General features: G+C 42.0%; 3 protein-coding genes and 1 long non-coding RNA gene across 5 annotated transcripts in view; 1 reads left to right on the top strand and 3 right to left on the bottom strand.

Moving 5' to 3' along the window:
• Nucleotides 1-18400, bottom strand: part of LOC140370691 (uncharacterized) — a 592343-nt gene that overhangs the window by 4984 nt on the left and 568959 nt on the right. The gene's annotated exons all lie outside the window — the stretch shown is intronic.
• On the bottom strand, nucleotides 386-1573 carry grxcr1b (glutaredoxin and cysteine rich domain containing 1 b). Its single transcript, XM_072457824.1, has 2 exons — nucleotides 862-1573; nucleotides 386-776 (listed from the first exon to the last, which is right to left on the bottom strand). Exons 1-2 carry the CDS (start codon nucleotides 1279-1281, stop codon nucleotides 732-734), a joined length of 465 nt encoding a protein of 154 aa, XP_072313925.1. The 5' UTR covers nucleotides 1282-1573; the 3' UTR covers nucleotides 386-731.
• On the top strand, nucleotides 2190-5652 carry mtres1 (mitochondrial transcription rescue factor 1). The gene is made up of 4 exons (XM_072457151.1): nucleotides 2190-2243; nucleotides 4606-5053; nucleotides 5163-5235; nucleotides 5329-5652. Exons 1-4 carry the CDS (start codon nucleotides 2237-2239, stop codon nucleotides 5509-5511), a joined length of 711 nt encoding a protein of 236 aa, XP_072313252.1. The 5' UTR covers nucleotides 2190-2236; the 3' UTR covers nucleotides 5512-5652.
• bend3 (BEN domain containing 3) lies at nucleotides 5705-9329 on the bottom strand. Of its 2 annotated transcripts, none has more exons than XM_072457150.1 (3): nucleotides 9156-9329; nucleotides 8441-8602; nucleotides 5705-8362 (listed from the first exon to the last, which is right to left on the bottom strand). In XM_072457150.1, exons 2-3 carry the CDS (start codon nucleotides 8570-8572, stop codon nucleotides 6176-6178), a joined length of 2319 nt encoding a protein of 772 aa, XP_072313251.1. In that variant the 5' UTR covers nucleotides 8573-8602; nucleotides 9156-9329; the 3' UTR covers nucleotides 5705-6175. The 2 variants fall into 2 exon arrangements, with proteins under 2 accessions (XP_072313251.1, XP_072313250.1); XM_072457149.1 differs by having other exon boundaries at nucleotides 9146-9328.

Here is an 18400-nt window from a genome sequence, read left to right as displayed (position 1 = left end):
GTATTAGATTTGTATTAGACCTGTATTAGACCAGTATTAGACCAGCATCAGACCAGTATTAGACCAGTATTAGACCAGCATGAGACCAGTATTAGATCAGCATCAGACCAGTATTAGACCAGCATGAGACCAGCATTAGATCAGCATCAGACCAGTATTAGACCAGTATTAGACCAGCATGAGACCAGTATTAGACCAGCATGAGACCAGTATTAGACCAGCATCAGATCAACATCAGACCAGTATGGCCAGCAAGAAATCCATGCTGGTCTATCCGTTTTTTTTCAGTATTTTAAATTGATTGATTAATAAAGTTGTATTACTACAATCATACTCTTTTTTGCAACATAATATAAAGAACAAACCATGAAAACATGCAGGAAGTAAAATTATGGCTTTATAACACCACAAACATTTTTTTGAATAATTAGTGCAGCAAATCAATAAATCCAGTCAATTAGGCCTATAAATTGGCTTACATCTCAACATGAATGGATCATATATGGCTATGAGAAAATGTGGCTTTGCAAATACTATTTAGCCTTAAAAGTGAACATAATCACAAGTTTTGTACAAATATTATTAAAAAAATACAAAAATTGTCAGAAAAAGCTAAAACATTTACACATGCTTAACACGTTTAATTAACATCGATATAAGCTGTGTGCACACAAAAGTTGTCCTGGCCTTTGGGTCCTGGCCCACTTCTTTGAGAGTTCATCTTGTTTGGCCTACTGCTTTTCCAAAGGTCTCCTTTTTGGTTGACGAGGACTTCCCTTTAAAAAGATTAGATTTAGAACTACACTCATAATTTAACATCTTCTTCGTCCTACATGATACGTTTCCTTCAGATCTACTTACAGAGTAGACGTGGGAGAGATTGTTGAAAAGCACCTGGCCTGCGCTCACTTTGTTCCTCACTCCTCGAATGGTCCCGTTCTTGCTGCAGATGTTGATCCTCTTGTTGGTGAAGAACATCTCTCTCTTGGCACTGGCATACAGCAGCAGCTCATCGGGTTCAGCCTCGCTCTCGTCCACAGGGCTGCTCACCGTCAGTCCGTTCAGGTGGCTGTTGGCCTCGCTGGGGGTCAGGGGGTTGTCCTGCTCTGTGTCTGGGCTCCCGGTGCTGTCAGAGTCCACCGAGTGTGACACAGACCTGCTCCAGCCCGTTTCATCCTTGAACACCTCTGTGAGCACGCGTCCGCTGTTGGCAGATGCCACTCTGAAGCGCACCGTTTTCCCTGCCTTGTCCTTCATCGATTTGACTTGTGTCCCCTCCATTAGAAATACGAGATAGTTTTACATATTTAACCCTCTCACTAAGACCTGAACCCTCTTGTTTGCCTACAAAACGTGCAATTACCTAACAATAAAGTCAACTGATGCGTCAAACCAGAGCTCAAAATACACTGAGGGCAAATACTAGACACCCAAATGGTTAATAATAGATGAGCCCCTGCTATGGTAACAGCTAAAACAGGCAAACAGTAAATTGATATTTCCACGTTTATTATTGATTAGGGTTTTTCACACACACACACACACACACACACACACACACACACACACACACACACACACACACACACACACACACACACACACACACACTGTTTCTGTGCACACTTAGTTTTTAGTTTCACCTCTAACCCTTGCTGTCTTTTTTATACCATCTTCTACACATATTATGAATAACTGTATAAATAAGAGGATTTGCCAAAACAGGGATGAGATCATTTTTTTATTGCCCTAAAATAAACGTAACTATATATTTAACTATAGCTGCAACTTAAATGATGTATGGAGCAATCTAGTGGCACAATATTTATTGCATTAATTTTCTATTATTTATATTTATAGGCATTTCGTTCTGCTATTTATTTGTTGCAACTCATATCTTGCACTGAACGTGTTTTCAATTGTTTACTTGCAAAAGCTAGAAATATAAAATAGTTTAAATATTATCGATAATTATTGTGACATTTCCTGTAATATCATGCTTCAAATGGATTCGTTCTTCTTTTTTTTTGCAAATGAACTCTTCAATTTCAAAATATGTCCATATACAGTCAATGGTCACAGTAGGCACTTAGATAATCATATTTATTGCTGTTTTTGTGGTTTTACTGGTTACAATCTTTAAATTGCAATTGACCTCCAGTCCAGCAGGTGGCAGCACAACGTTCTTAGACAAACCCACTCTAGGGAGCAGACAGACCACCACCACCACCAGGCGATGAGAGGTGAGCCTTTGGTCCTTCTCGGTCCTTTCCCATTCTCTGTGAACTGTCAAGCATGAAACAGTTAGTATTAAATATTAATCATTTCTGACACATGAAGTCCTATGAAGAGTTGGTTTTCGAGTGTTCAGTCTCAGAGAAAGCGTGTCATGTTTTGTCCTCTAAAAGACATGCTGCAAAAAGAGTCGTTCACCTTTTAGTTATGGTTTTGCCAGCATTGTTCGTGTACATAGTCATTACATATTTTAATTCAGGACATACAGTAGCTCAGCATGGCCTCAGCAGCTAAATTAAAGTTACTGTAAATGCCACTTCTGTCCAGCTCAGACCACTTCCGGTGTCAATAAACCTTGAAGCTGACGCTGATATGGGAGATGTTACAATTTACTAAGACTTATGGACATCAAGTAATAAATACAATCCACGGTCCAAACTACAATCTAATAAATAACTAGAAGCTGGGAAATGGCAAGAAGCCATTCCGAGTGACTGCGTAATGCCGTATACTTTTTTTTTTTTTTTAATTGACATAAAACGAAACAAACATTGACAGTATATACATAACACAATATAGTGCAATACCCCGAGAGAATAAATAAATAAAATATAAAAAAAACAGGTTGGGGTTTGTAATGTTACAATTACGTTGGATTGAAAAATGTCCTATATACTTCTGTTTTTATTGAAATATATATTTGTTGTTCCAGCCTGTATTTAAGGCGCTTATGTAACTGTGCAAGTCATATAACAATACCTTGAAGAATGGATGTTTATTTTCCTCATATTTAATTTTTTTGAATGTGGTATTTACCTAATCAAATCAGATTGACTATATATTCCAGATCTTTATTCTTGTGTTGAAAGACTGTTATAATATTTTCATACAGGACTGTTCTCTGCAATGTATTGTTCTGTTTCCATAATTGACAACAGGGTTCACGATCGTAAAAGAGGTGTTTTAGTTTTTCTCTGCAAAAGGTGCAGTAAGTTGTTACGTCTATCATTTTAGAGATAAGGGTGGGATACATATTGTGTATAATTTTCCATAGCATTTGTCTGACTTTGTTGTTCAAGCGATAGTCAAAAGCTATTAGCCCCTTTCTCCCACCGTATATCGACAAACTGGGCAGCCCAGTATGCCTCGCTAGTATGGATCATTTGTTTTGGGTCTTGCAGTATCTTTCTAATATGCTTAATTGAACACTTTAATCTTTGATGTCGATTCTATTAATTAACAGATTTTCTCATATGTCCTTTCTTCAGCTTCCTCCATCCTTTGGGAATGCTTTTAAATACATAATTATATTCTTGAGGTTTTACAGGGGAATAGTACTTGTTTATAAAATGCTCATATTTCATTCCACAAAGCTTGTATATAAATAATGTTTTTATCCATCATTTATTCAGAAATAACGATTTACTACGATTGGTTATGGATTCATTATTCCAAATGATTGTTCTATGAAGTGAGAAGTTGTGGGTATGGCAAAGTTTCCATGCTGGCAAAGCTTATTGGAAGAAGGTGAAAAATTTGATTGACAATTTAAGAATATTGTAGTGACAAATCCTGTACAGTTGCCATGATGATTGAATGACGAAAACAGGCATGATGACATCACGCCCCTTATGCCCCATCATGTGACGATATAAAGCATATCTTGTTGTGTTACTTTTAATAGCGGGTGGCAGCCAACTTAAAAGGTCAGGTGTATTTACCGCCACCTACCGTAGCTGTACTGTAAAAAAAGAAAGAAAAAAGGAGAAAGAGAGAGACAGCCAGGAAAGGAATTGAATGCATTTGACGATAAAGTATATTGTTAAAAGCGTTAAAGTCATTAAAAGCAACACAACAACAACAACAACTGCGCAGAAAGTGACAGTGGTTAAAAGTGGTTTCTTTCACTCGCTCTAACTGTTTTGCCCAAGGAGATCTCTGAATTTTAACTGACAAACTGCAATGTAAACTAATAGGGAAATTCTTCATTCTGAAAAAACTGCAAGACCGACAAACAATTTATGTTATAATGTTAAGTTTTGGTGAAAGATGATTATCCTGTCAGAAAGCAGAATGAGCCACACAAGTCTCATTTGGGTTGTCTGAAATCCATTTGGGTTAAACCTGGAAATACCTCTGATCAGAATCTGTGCTAGTGCAGCCTCTGCAGCTCAGTGAGGGAATTTTGGAGGTTCTGAGCTGAACATAAGGCATGGCTTGAAAAACAATATACATAATACATACGTATGTCCTTTTTCAAGACACTCACAACCCAGGTTCAGTTGTGATTGTAGTTCATTAAACTATAAAAGCACAGGCTAAATACTATACCTTTAATCCTTGATAAACATGGTATTTTTTCTGTTTTAGAGACTGGGGGGAGCACCAACATGCACAATTTGTTGATTCAGGCCCTTGTCATGAGGCAGTTGGGAAAGTTGAATCCGCGGCACCTACTGGCTGCTGGTTATGGACTCAGACACACAGAGTGGTGCCCCAGGACAATCCACACACGGCAGCTTTGGGGACACTCGGTGGTCCCTGCACTTAACTGCCATAGGCCCAACTTTCGCAGCAGAGATTCTCTTCGGAGTTGGGCCGTTCATCATTTAAGGTTTAAAGGTGGCAAGAAAAGGAGCTTTAGTCGAACTGGACAGGTCGAGGAGGAAGAAGAAGATGAAAAAGACCCAGAGGACAGTGATTATGAAGACAACGTGGAGGACCCAAATGTGCCTAAAGACTACAAGGACATGGATAAACATGTACAGTCTCTCCGCTTTGATGTCGTGATGAAAGCTGGATTAGACATGGCACGGAAGTGAGTCTCCCTCCTAAAATTGGTGCAAGTAGATGATATTATTATGTGTGTGTTGTAATGTGTTTTTTGTTTGCCTATTTCAAGTATTACATTTATTTTCTTTGTATAGCAAAATTGAAGACGCATTCTATAGCAGTAAGCTGAGACTAAATGGACAGAAACTGATCAAGAAAAGTAAAACTGTGAGTATTATCGAATTACAACCATCTTATCCACACAAAATTTTCATCACCAATTCATATCAATGATAACCTGTGATTTACACTTCCCTTCAGGTAAAAGTCGGAGACACCTTAGACCTGATTTTGGCGGAAAACCGAGAAACGAACACTGTAACATTGATGAGAGTTGTTCTTAGAAAAGTTTATCCTGAGATGAGCAGTACAGATAAACAAAAAGTTGCATTAAGGCGCTGGAAATCTCTTGAGGTTTCTAAAGAAGAAGCTTTAAAATCATGAACTTTACTTGGAACATGTCAGACTCGATGCAGTCTTTAACCTTAAACATAAAACATTTATATTTGCATGAACAGTGCTGCTAGTTTTGATGTTGCAGTTAGACATGTGCTAATAAAGATGTTGAAGTCATTGGATTGAGTGGTATGGTGTTATGGAAATAACTGTTGTTGAGAGAGAATTTCACGGCAAGGAGTTGCAATAGTGCTTTTATTAGAAATAGGTTATCATGAGCCGTTGTCATGTTAAAATTTCTTAATATAAACTTCTATAAGAAGGCTTAACATAAGCACATTGTTATTAAAACAGTGGTGGCACAATGCTACATCAATAACTGGACAGTTCTTAATTTCTAAACATATCAAATGTGTAATTTCATCACTATTGGTTAATAATGTAATTAGTTTTAAGGCTACATGATTCATTAAAGTAGGTTAAATAAGCTATTTTGGCATATAAATAGACTCTTAAGTGACATTAAGACTACGTAGAAGCTACAGCACCTACTGCTGTAGTCACATATGACTTGAGAATACTGAGGAGACGTGTAACAGCTTGGCCTCATTACGAAGAACAGCAGGTCAAAAGTCTACATTGCATTTTCAGCTTATATGATGTTGTGCAAGTGTTTATGACAAGAATATGCTGTCTCAATAATATTTTGAACCTAGGACACAGTACTTGACCTCTTGGCCTTCTTTAAAATGTCACACTTTTTGCGGTTTGGACGGCGACAGCGCTCATCGATGCTTGGCACACATTCGTAGTGCCACACCTCCTCCACTTTCTCCACGGGATACACTGCCTCCACATAATGACGGATCAGCCTCAGACGCACAGGATCCAGCTGCTTCTTGTTGCACGCTCCTGAATGGTTGTACTGTAGCCGCAGGTTCTCCTGAGTAAAGAGCTCAGGGAAGAGTCGCACCAGCAACCGAGCCGCAAAGTTCCCAACGGACAAACTCTGCTGGACAATCTCCCGCACCTCCGTGTCCGACAGCAGGTACAATGAAGGTATCGGAAAGTCTGGGCTGCACACAGTCAGTTCATCTAGCGGTATTTTACAAAAGTCTTTGCTACTTTTCTCAGGAGGAAATGACGGAATATCTGCCTCCTCTCTGACACTATCTGCAGTGAATTGGTTTAACTGACAAAAAAACTCTTGGTCTGTGTCCTGACCATAGATTTTCCTCTGTTGCAAATATGATCTTCGTTGCTCTGTGTCACGTCTTCTACACCTCTCATCGAGTTTTCCCACAAACTCCAACATCCAAACCCGGTCATTGTTGGCCTGCGGATAGAGTAACTGCACATAGTGACGGATAAGGTTTATGCGAATAGGGTCCAGCTGCTTCTTTCCAAGTGAGCCACTGCAGTTGTACTGCTTTCTTATATTTTCATGGGTGAAAAGCTCAGGAAACATGAGCACCAGAAGCCGAGAAGCAAAGTTGCCAATGGACAAGCTACAATCATAATTGATTTTTAGCTGATCCCTTGACAAAACATATTCTTTTGGAACAGCAAAACCAGGCAAAGGAATTTCCAGATTGTCAAAATCTACAGGCGTAAGCAGGGACTTTTTTGACTTTCGAAGTGGTCCCAAAACGCTGATATTAGATGCATCTTCAGAAAGGCCAAAGCTCTCATCCATGACATTGTCAGATTCACTCACATTTCCATTACTGTGATCAGCTTCTAGTGCATCCTCCACGTGCTGAAGGCACACCTGCCGCCAGCTGTCCTCAGGCACATCTGGAAAATTTGCCTCCATATACTTTCTAATCATTTCCACCTTGTCCGAGTCTAGTAGTGGATGCCCTACACTTTGAAAACTGTCGGATCTAGTTGGTAACTTTCCTTCTTCAAAGAACTCTGGAAACAGACGATGCATAAGAAATATGACAAAATCTTCAGGAGAGGAACACTCATCCAGCTCCTCGGTGGATTGAGCATTAAGTGTCAAATCTGACCCAGCAAGGCTGCTTTGCTGGTTATCTAATGACAAGTGCTCTTCCATTTCTATACCCTCCTCATTAATGAAGCGATAGGTTTGGGGCTGCTCAGACTTTATCTCAGCACCTGTAACTGTTTGCTTCCTCTGCTGTCGAGCGCTCTCCATGTCTCTGTGCGCCCAGAAACGATTAAAAAAGTCATTAATCTGAAGCAGACATTCCTCCTGCCAGACGCTGTTGCTCTTCACTGAAGGATAGCATACCTCCACATAGTTACGGATCAGCTGCAGATGCAGAGACTCAATTGTTCTCTTGGAGGCGAAGCAGTCATGTGCACACTCTTTAGCTTTGAACAGTTCCGGGAAGAGATGAACCAGTAACCTACAACCCAGCTCCCCAGCATTCGACGTCTGCTCCATCAACTGCTTCAGCTCATCACTGGTGAGAAGATACTCTGGAGGAGGCTGAAACTCCATCACCGTCTCAGTAGGTTTGATCTGTTTCTTAATTCGCATCACTTCAAGAGTTAACAAGTCCACTTTACTGTGTAGTTGTGTCATACTTGAATTAAGGGTATTAAGAATAAAAAACATTTTCTCAATCAGTGGATAAATATTAGTTTCCGTGTGACCCTCTGTGGAAGGCATGTCTTCAAGCAGGCCGTTTTCATCTGCTCCTTGGAGCTTGGCTGAGAGGATGCTGTTGAGCAGGTCCACCGAGCCCTGTCCCACATGTTGCTCCACACTGGAGGTGTTCCTCTTGTCCGAGATCCGGTGGGAAATCCCAAAAAGAGGCTTTCTGTGGGAGACCCTGGACTTCTCTGGCATATATCCTCGTTTCTCTCCAGTGGCGAGACATAGAGGTTCGAGTCGCGTAGTTTCATCTACAGAGTGCTGGCGCATCTACATGAAATATAAAATATAAATCATTCTTAACACATTATCATCACTTGTCAGCAGTAATCCACAGTTTGAATTTACCTGGGCACAGATCCTTGCCTTCTTGTTGCTGCTGTACTGGTTTTCTGCTGATAATCGCTTTGACACTTCAATTGCTCCAGGACATTCTCCTCCGTGTCTGTCAGGTGACCCACCAGTTGCAAAGTCGTCCATTTCGCCCTTAACATCTTGTGCATGCTTGCTCTGTATCGGACACAGAGTAAGCTATTTAACGAGCCTAGTGCTAATAAGCATTGTAAAAAAAAAAAAAAGTGAACAAAACACTAACATGCAAAGAGAGACAACCTTACATGATCAGCAGTCAAAGTAATGCATATGTTTAAGTGGAGTACTAATATAATACAAGTTAAATTGCTACACACACAAGTCCTGGTGAAATAAGTTAACTTGATAACAACACGGACACTAAGGAGTCTATAACATAGTGAGTAGGGCACTGGGAGCCACTATGCCGCTACATAGCCCACCCAGGAGCCCCTCGCGTGGCCCTTAATATTTCCTCATTCCTCCGCACATGAACCCCGGACCACAGCAGACATAAGCCGCGGGTCACTCACTGATCATCTTAAAGTAAACTTACTGCCGCGTCCACGAGCCATCGATCTCAAACCGATCCTCCGTAGCAGGCGCATAGCTTCTAGATAAGGCTTTTATGACGCGGCAGTGTTGTCGTGGACAGTGCCTCTAGTCGTGAGAAAAACACGCGTGATCGGTACGTGAGCTCACCTTTACGCACCGGAAAGAGCCCACGGGACAACTGGCGACATGCTTCTCTTCTTAACCGGTTGTCACGGCGCTTTTATGACAGAAAACGGGTGTTGTTGTTGTTTTTCTCGCTCGGCTACAGCGCTGCCGTCTCGCGTGACGTGACGTAGGGGCGCACGGACTGTGTCACTTCCGCGCAGCTGTGGACGGCTCAGGGGCCGCGCGCCGCGCCAGCAGGAGGCGGGGGAGGAGGAGCAGGGGGGAGAAGGAGGAGGAGGAGCAAAAGGAGCAGGAGGAGGGGGAAGAGGGAGGAGGAGACGAAGGAGGAGCAGGAGGAGAAGGAGGGGGAGAAGGAAGAGAGGGAGAGAAGGAGGAGCAGGGAAGAGCAGAAGGGGGAGCAGGAGGGGAGAAGGAGGAGGGGGCAGGAGGAGAAGGGGGAGCTGGGGGGCTTCAGGAGGGGGAGCAGGAGAGAGCAGGAGGAGGAGCAGATGGAGCGGGGAGGAGGGGCAGCAGGAGGAGAAGGTGGAGAAGGAGAAGGGGGAGCAGCAGGAGGAGGGGGAGCAGCAGGGGGAGGGGGAGCAGCATGGGGGAGCAGGGGGAGCAGCAGGGGGAGGGGGAGCAGCATGGGGGAGCAGGGGGAGCAGCAGGGGGAGGGGGAGCAGCATGGGGGAGCAGGGGGAGCACACAGAGGGAAGAGCAGTCCATCTGCAGTTCTGCCAGGCACAGATATTCTTAGAGAAAATACATTTGACTGAAGACTTGAACTTAATTCAAATAGATCTAGGTCTATTATATTATTGAATAGATTAATGGGTTTCAGCTTCCCGTTATGTGCAACATTTTGAGGACTTTTTTTTCCTCCATTTAAAATATTTAGTCTTTTCATAGTTCAAATTATCATAATTTTGGTTGGCTGACATGAACATAAATCTGTGTATTCTAAATTCAGGAGATAGCTACATGAGTAAAAGTCGGTTAAGGAATTATAGATTATATATTATAGTTTTTCCACAAAGCCAACACTGCCCCCAAGTGGTAGTAAAAGAGAACAACGTGTCTGCATCATCTGACTATGAAATAAATGAATGAACAGGCTCTAATTTGTTATCAACCCCAGACTTACAAATGCCACTCATCTGCTTTCATTCTAGTTCATCTTCTAGTTCTTCTGTCCTTCTATTGTCTGCCTAACACTTTCCCAAACCGAAACAGAATCCCGTTCTCACAATCCCGCATTAATCATCAGTTATTTCACGCTCACTCTGGCACCCAATGTTCTGTCCCCGGTCACAAATATCCATAGGAGATGATATAACAAGGCAAAGTGTGGCTGGCGCTTCTCGTTATTCCTTTAATGAGCCGTCTCCATGGCACTCAGATCTGTCAGCCAATGAAGCGCGCGCGGGGCCCTGTGCGCGAGGAAGCACGCGCCGGGGTCAGAGAGGCGAAGGTTCCCGAGGAGGGGCCGGCGCGCACTACTTAAAGCTGGGAAGAGCTCGTTAAAGTGTCATTTTTTTGGGGGCCAACGTGCTCATCTGTGTCGAGGAGGCCAATAAGCCGTAGCCTACTGTTCTCATCAGCGCGACTTTCATCCATCAGTCTCCAGCCATAAGATCGTTTCAGCAGGTGTTTACCGACAGTTCCTTTTCACGAGACGACAAATGGAGGTTTTAATACCAGGCCACTGACATGTGCACTCGTTTTACACACTGGCTTTTTCATAATGATGCCAGAGAGGTAAGTGTTGCACAGAAGGAGCAGAACTGTGCACTAAATTAATGAAACAAGTCAATTAATAAGAGCAGAAAACCCTAATAGAGAATAGCCAATCAAACGTATTATTGCATTTCCCATGAGAGTCCCCATGGTGATGGTGTGTAATGATTTGATCTAAAGTCCTTAACATTGGGATTGGTGGTTGAATTATATTTTGATCATGAGATAGTGATTAGTAGTGTTTATTCCTCTAGCTTGTCTTAACATGACAACTTACAACTTTGTTACTAGTGAAGCTTATTTTCATTCTGACACATACAGGATATGATAAAGAGAACATTTAAACTGAAGCAGTTTAGTTTGGTCTTTATTTGAAGGGACAGTGCACAGAGACATTAAGCTCGTAAAAACAAAGATGTTCCACACAAGATTGTAGCTAAATAAGCTGACTCACCCAAGCAAGTTCCTATGTTTGTGATATGTGTTCATTAGCAATGGCAATAAACCTTTTCTGATTCTGATTCTGAATAGTTAATTTCCATCTGCAATCCCTAATTTCACAGAGTCCACAGAGTCTATGGATGAGAAGGTCACTTGCAGATACTCGGAGAATCTTATGGTCCAGGGAAGGAGTGACATGTGATGATGAGTGAAGACTGCTCAGGCCGCTTCGTCGAAAACAGGTGACATTCTTAAAATGCTTAAAAAAACGTGTTCTGATAGAATTGTTTAAAGTAGTTTTCGAACTGTTTACTTTTGTTTGTACTTGACAAAAAATGTGGTTTGAAGTAACTCATACTTGAGTAAATGCTTTGGTTTCTCTTCTCACCAAAGTCTATAATTCACAGTTTTTGTTAACAATGAAATGATTTAAACATTATATGTTTTCTTTGGGCATTATGTTTTGTCCTTCCAATTAACCTCAAATTATACATTTTATGTTATATTCAGTGAATTCATGTGCATATTCATGTGCATATAACTGATGGGATAACTCTTATTTCCCACTCTAAATAAGAGTGTTTACTTTTCCATTATTATTAGTATTATTTGTCTTATGCCAGCTTTTTGTATTATTATTTTTATTTTATTTTATCTTCTTCCCTCTATTCCCTATTAAGATATGAGAGGTCCCGTTTACAGGAGTTTTGTTAACAAGAGTTTTTGTTAGACTTCCTATAAGTTATCTGTCCGTTGTAACACCAACATTTCCCCATCTGTGGAAAATAAAGGATTATATTATCTTATCTTATAATTACTCAAGAATAGTGATTTCTTCAAAATGTTTTTAATTTCTTGGACCACTACTCAATACTTTTACTTAATAATATAATTTTGAATTGAAATAACATTACTCTTACCCGAGTGCTCTGTTTGTGCATTACAAAATATTACCATTGATTAAAAGTCAACTCACAGAAAGTATTCCCCTCACCATTTATACAAAGCGTTGGATATATTACTGCACACTCTTTGATCTAAATCTCTGCATGGTTGCTGTCACATTGGAGATTGCTGTCAGACAGACGGGTATGTGGCCCTTGCATCATTGTGTGTCTCTGTATGCACAGAATGTAACAGAATCCATCTGTCTGCTGACCCACTCTCTTCACTGGCCCCTGCTGTAATTACACCAGGCCTCGTCTGGGCACACCACGGACACTTTTGCCCACTTCAGGCTTGCTTATAGTCCTGCCAACTCTGGCTTTTATGACGCCCGAGAGTCTTCAGTGTTGGAAGCTGCAAGCATCACTTTTCTACTATTTCTACAACGTATGGCCGACAAAACAGTTTTATTTGGGCTCAATATGAAGTATCGGATCAATATAGTGGCGTTGTCAGAGTTTCCACTTAAAACACTGGGCCCTGTAACACTGTAACCCCAGGAGAAGTCCACTCTTTTATGTTACAAATTAATTCTAACATATCCGCAGTAGTGACTAGTTGATTTCTACAGGGAGCTTCATTGCACAGGCCAGAGCTCATCTATTTATAAAAAAAGTTTGGTTCATAACTATATTTGTCATTCTGGCAGTGCCCCAGTCTCCTTCCTTGTTTGGTCCTTTTAGCTTTCCATGTAACTTTGCTCATGTCTGCTCACGGCGAGGCTGAATATTTTATGAAGGGCCCGAGGCTTTCCCTGGCACATTCTGTACCTCGCTGTACCCAGGAAGTTCAAACAGTGGAAAGAAAAACACAGGAGGAAGTGGATTAACAAACTGGTAACAGAAAGGAGCTTGTTTCAGAAAGACTTCACCCCCTCTTGGTTTGCATCCCACTTGTCCAGAGTCATTTGTAGTCTTCTGCCTTTTACTGTCATGCCTCCCCTTCTCTCCACCTCCCAATTATTCAAGATTCTATCATCATTAGTGCACTCGGGTACGAACACAACTCGCAATTCTGTTGAAAACTTTGTATCTTGTCCTTTTTCTCTATACAATTTTAAAGCATTCTGTAACTTTAAAATGTAATTAGGATTCAGGATCTTACATTATTAAACTACCTTCTGTGGTTGCCATTGCAATTCTGCATCTGGAGTGAGTTGAATCATTTGGCCAAACGTTTACATGGGATATCTTCCGTAATGCACGTTTATTATTGTAAATATTGTAAAATTGCCAACTTGAAACCAAGCTGAAATATTTGAGGAACATTAAAACGGGTGACGCTTCTTCACAGCAACTAAGTATCAATGGTGGGGACGTATATAGCTGGACAACTATCTTTGGACCATGGGAAGAAGCCAGATTTAAATATTAACATAGTGAAGTTGAAGACTTGACAGCTGACACCTGCAAAAAAAAAAAAAGCATTTTTTTTTTTTTACCATTGTTGTCCAAATAAAGTTGACAACACATATCGCATACAATTGTTCCGCACTAATATGATTGGAGAACTTGATTTCTGTCCTCTCCAGCGCCGTGTCCTTCAGGTGTGGCGGGCAGCGGTGGCAGTGGCCCTGGTTTCACACCTCGGCGGTCCCCTCTCCGCAGACGGCAGCCTGGGAAACCACAGGCCCCCAGGCTGGCGCCAGTCTGCAGGGCTTGGAGCAGGGCAGCCGATCAATACCTCTGCATTTCCTGTCCATTTGCTCAGGTCTCTTCATTAATAATTACTGCTTGGCGGAGCTTCAGTGCGCTGGCCGTCCGAGCAGAGGGGAGAGTCTCTGTGACCTTTTCCCGCCCCTGAGTTGACTTTACTCACGCTAGTTGTGGGCACGGACATAATCAAGTAGCACAAATGACAACATGTTACAGCAGGGCCATCTCTCCTCTGTTTGGACACACAGACAGCGCACGCCTCATGTGCCAACAATAGCAATAACAATCTATGTGAATGTTTTAAGTAAGCAACGTTTACAGAGCTTGCACGCACATTGCTAAATTGTCAATACCGTATTTTCCGGACTATGGCAAGGCAAGGCAAGTTTATTTGTAGAGCACATTTCATACACAAGGCAATTCAAAGTGCTTCACAGCAGGAAAAATGCATTCAAATCACAAAGAAATTACAGAAACAGAAATACAATAAAATTAACTAAATTAAAAATTATCAATCCAACTGATTTTCTAAACTAATAAAATCACAAACAAAAGAGAAGAGTGCAAAGAAAAAATCCTTTCAGTCATATGCGCAGCTAAACAAAACTGTTTTTAGCTTAGATTTGAACATTGTCAGAGTAGAAGCCTGTCTCACATCTTCAGGAAGACTGTTCCAGATTTTAGCTGCATAAAACTGAAACGCAGATTCCCCATGTTTTGTCCTGACTCTGGGCACCAGCAGGAGGCCGGTCCATGTTTAGTCCTGACTCTGGCACCAGCAGGAGGCCGGTCCCTGAGGTCCTCAGAGTCCGAGATGGTTCATATGGCACTAACATATCCAAGATGTACTTTGGTGCTAGGCCATGGAGAGACTTGTACACAAGCAGAGCTGCTTTAAAGTCTATTCTCTGAGCCACAGGAGCCAGTGCAGAGACCTGAGAACAGGACTAATGTGATCATACTTCCTGGTTCTAGTCAGGACCCGAGCAGCAGCGTTCTGGATGTACTGCAGCTGTTTTACAACTCGTTTGGAGAGGCCAGTGAGCAGGTCGTTACAGTAGTCTAATCTACTGGAGACAAACGCATGGATAAGTCTCTCTAAATCTGGTTTTGACACTATATTTTTGATTTTGGCAATGTTTTTTAGATGGTAAAAAGCTGCTGATGTTATTGATTTGACGTGGCTATTAAAGTTCAAGTCTGAGTCCATTATTACCCCCAGATTTCTAATTTGGTTTGTAGGTTTTAGAGCGAGACTCTGGAGGTGACCGCTAACACTTTCTCTTTGTTTCTGTGGGCCAAAAACGATTATTTCAGTCTTGTCTGAGTTCAGCTGGAGAAAGTTGTTTTGCATCCACAAACTGATCTGTTGGAAGCAGTGACAGAGTGAATCGACTGGTCCATAGTCACCTGCCGATAGTGAAACATAGATCTGAGTGTCGTCTGCATAATTGTGATAGGACACATTTTCACTGCGTATCAACTGACCCAACGGCAGCATGTAGAGGTTGAACAGAAGGGGACCCAGGACTGACCCTTGGGGCACTCCACAGGTCAGGGTCATGTGGTCTGAGACACAGCTACCAATTTCAACAAAGTACTTCCTGTCTTCCAGATAGGACCTTAACCAGTTTAGGGCAGTGCCAGTGATGCCCACCCAGTCCTCTAGTCTCTGTAAGAGGATCCCATGATCGACAGTGTCAAAAGCAGCACTCAGATCTAACAGAATTAAGACTGAGGCTTTGCCCGTGTCAGTGTTCAGGCGGATGTCATTTGTCACCTTGACAAGAGCAGTCTCAGTGCTGTGATGAGGTCTAAAACCTGACTGAAAAACATCAAATGAGTTGTTTATTAAGAGGAAATCTGTGAGCTGTTGGTAAACAACCTTTTCAAGGACTTTGCCCCAAAATGGCAGATTAGAGATGGGCCGGTAATGACTCAGTACTGCGGCATCAAGACTGCTCTTCTTTAGGAGAGGCTTTATGACCGCAGTTTTCAAAGACATTGGGAATGTTCCAGATTGAAGCGACATGTTAATTATGTGAGTGAATGGTGCTAACAAACTGTTCAGCACAGACTTTAGAAATCTGGTGGGTAACACATCAAGGCAGCATGTAGATGAACTCAGACTGGTGATGATCTCATGGACAGTTTTGTCAGTTACTGGTGCAAAGTGAGTTAGCTCTAAGTGTCTTGGTGGTTTTAGGGTAATTTTTTGCATTGTGGGATTTATAGCATTTTTAATGCCCTGAACTTTGTCATTAAAGAATAATGCAAACTCATTACACTTGGATGTGGAAATGAGTTCTAACGGCAGCTGAGCTGGAGGGTTTGTTAATCTGTTTACTGTGGCAAACAGGACACGCAAGTTGTTACTGCAGCTTCCAATTATTTCAGAAAAATATCTTTCCCTAGTTCTACATAAGATTAGGTTGTACATGTTCAGCTTTTCTTTGTAAATCTCTTTTTGAACCTGGAGCTTTGACTTGCGCCATTTCCGTTCGGCCCTGCTGCACTCCCTTTTCTGTGCCCTGACCGAATCATCATTTCTCCACGGCGCCTTCTGCTTATTTTTAACCATTTTAGCCTTTATAGGGGCGATGGTGTCCAGAACATTCAAAACACTAGATGTAACAGAGTTCAACAAATCATTTACATTAGAACATGAGACATTTTCAAAGTTTATCATTTCCATAAACAGTGCACCTGTGCCATCACTTATGTGTCTCCTCTGAACAACTGCAGGACCAACCGGAGGTTGGGGAGAAACAGACAGGTCAAAGAAGACACAGAAATGATCAGACAGAGCAACATCGATCACATTGACATTTGAAATATTTACCCCCTTTGTAATTATGAGATCTAGAGTGTGTCCTTTGCTGTGGGTGGGGCCTCTCACATGCTGAGTAAGACTGAAGGTTTCAAGGACAGCATCAAGCTCTTTAGCGTTTCTGTCACAAATATTATCAACATGCACGTTGAAATCACCTGTAATGACCAAACCATCAAAGTCTGTGCATATGACTGAAAGCATCTCAGTAAAATCATCAATAAAACGTTGGCAGTGCTGGGGAGGCTTGTATAAAACAATGAAGAGAATGGATGGAGACCGTTTTAGCTCCATTTTAAAGGATACATACTCAAATGATGAAAACACCCCAAAAGACAACCTGCGGGTAATTATTTCATCTCTAAAGACAGCACAGACTCCACCCCCTTTTTTGTTTTCTCGTGTTTCAGATTCAAACTTAAAGTTGGGTGGAGCAGATTCTATCAGAACTACATTTCCTGTGTTTTTGTCAAGCCATGTTTCAGTTAAAAACATAAAATCAAGATTATAAGAAGAAATAAAATTATTAATTAAGAGAGATTTGTTACATAAGGATCTGACATTTAGCACAGCAAGTTTCAGACTAGTTTCAGTGGGACTGGGCTTTATCTTTTCACAGGGAATATGAATCACATTTCTCAGATCGGGCCTGACTCGCATTTTGTTTTTCCATCTGTGTGATGATGTGACTACAGAAATAGCACTAGGGGGGGCTCTTTTTACATAGGGCCCCGGGTTGGTTTGATTTTTAATGTGACAATAAGTCCCGGCAACACTGAGACCCAGTGCATCCTAGCTATGGGAGATACCAGGTGAAAGGCGAGGTTGGATGGGTGGTGGGGCTTTTGTAGCCAAGGAGAGTTTGGGACCAGGTGAGAGGCGAGGGGGGATGGGTGGTGGGGATTTTGTTGGTGTAGTCGGCTTGTGCAGGGAAGAGTTGATAAGTATTGACATTGCTATATTGGGCGTGAGTGGAGCCATCTTAATGCCTGATTTGATCAGACTTTCAAAATGGCTGGGAAGGCCCATGGGTGAGAGTGGAGATGAGAAGGAGAATGATGAATCTTTAGTGGGAGTAGATGTTGCAGGGGGAACCCAGGGCTGGTGTGAAGGCAGGGGCGATGACAGGGATGTTGTTGGGCTTGTCACAGATGGGTCCAAGGCCTTTGAAGATTGTTCCTTTGCTGGAGGCGGTGGAGGTGAATGTGGAGCAGCTGGAGCTGAATCCTTTGCTGGTGGTGGTGGAGCAGCTGCTGATGAATCCTTTGGTGGAGGCTGAGGTTGTGGTGCTTTTGATGTTGAAACATTGGCTCGGTCTTTGGCTGATGGAGCAGGAATTCTTCTCTCATTCCTCTCTTCTCTAACTATCTGCTCAGGACCCTGTCCAGGCCCAGTCCAATGCCTCAGAGCGTGGAGCAGGTTCTCTGTCAGCACCCTCACTCCACCTCTGCATAGGTGGGGGCCATTTCTCTTAAACAGGTCCTCTCGTTTCCAGAATAGATAGAAGTTCTCAATATAGTGTAGTCCTCTCGGGGGACACTCTTTGGACAGCCATGTGTTCAGCTGAAGAAGCCGGCTAAACTTGTTTATCCTCCTGTCGATGTTTGGAAGAGGTCCACTTATGAAAGTTTTGATTTCCATTTTATCAAGCACGTCGAATAACTTCAAGAAGTCTTTTTTCAAAACTTC

Source organism: Eucyclogobius newberryi, unplaced genomic scaffold, assembly GCF_026437365.1.
Source record: "Eucyclogobius newberryi isolate DKJ021-1_F unplaced genomic scaffold, fEucNew1.0.hap1 SCAF_21, whole genome shotgun sequence".
Classification (NCBI taxonomy): Eukaryota; Metazoa; Chordata; class Actinopteri; order Gobiiformes; family Gobiidae; genus Eucyclogobius; species Eucyclogobius newberryi.
Note: the sequence above shows the minus strand (reverse complement) of the source record. Positions and strands in the feature narration are given on the sequence as shown.

Excerpts from the sequence above, each read along its gene's own strand:
- bend3 (XM_072457150.1), bottom strand. The coding sequence starts at position 8,572 with ATGGACGACTTTGCAACTGGTGGGTCACCTGACAGACACGGAGGAGAA. Across the intron at positions 8,363-8,440 it reads AGGCAAGGATCTGTGCCCAG|ATGCGCCAGCACTCTGTAGA; the intron begins GTAAATTCAAAC and ends TATTTCATGTAG.
- mtres1 (XM_072457151.1), top strand. Across the intron at positions 5,054-5,162 it reads GGATTAGACATGGCACGGAA|CAAAATTGAAGACGCATTCT; the intron begins GTGAGTCTCCCT and ends TTCTTTGTATAG. Across the intron at positions 5,236-5,328 it reads TGATCAAGAAAAGTAAAACT|GTAAAAGTCGGAGACACCTT; the intron begins GTGAGTATTATC and ends ACTTCCCTTCAG.
- grxcr1b (XM_072457824.1), bottom strand. The coding sequence starts at position 1,281 with ATGGAGGGGACACAAGTCAAATCGATGAAGGACAAGGCAGGGAAAACG. Across the intron at positions 777-861 it reads ATCTCTCCCACGTCTACTCT|GGAAGTCCTCGTCAACCAAA; the intron begins GTAAGTAGATCT and ends ATCTTTTTAAAG.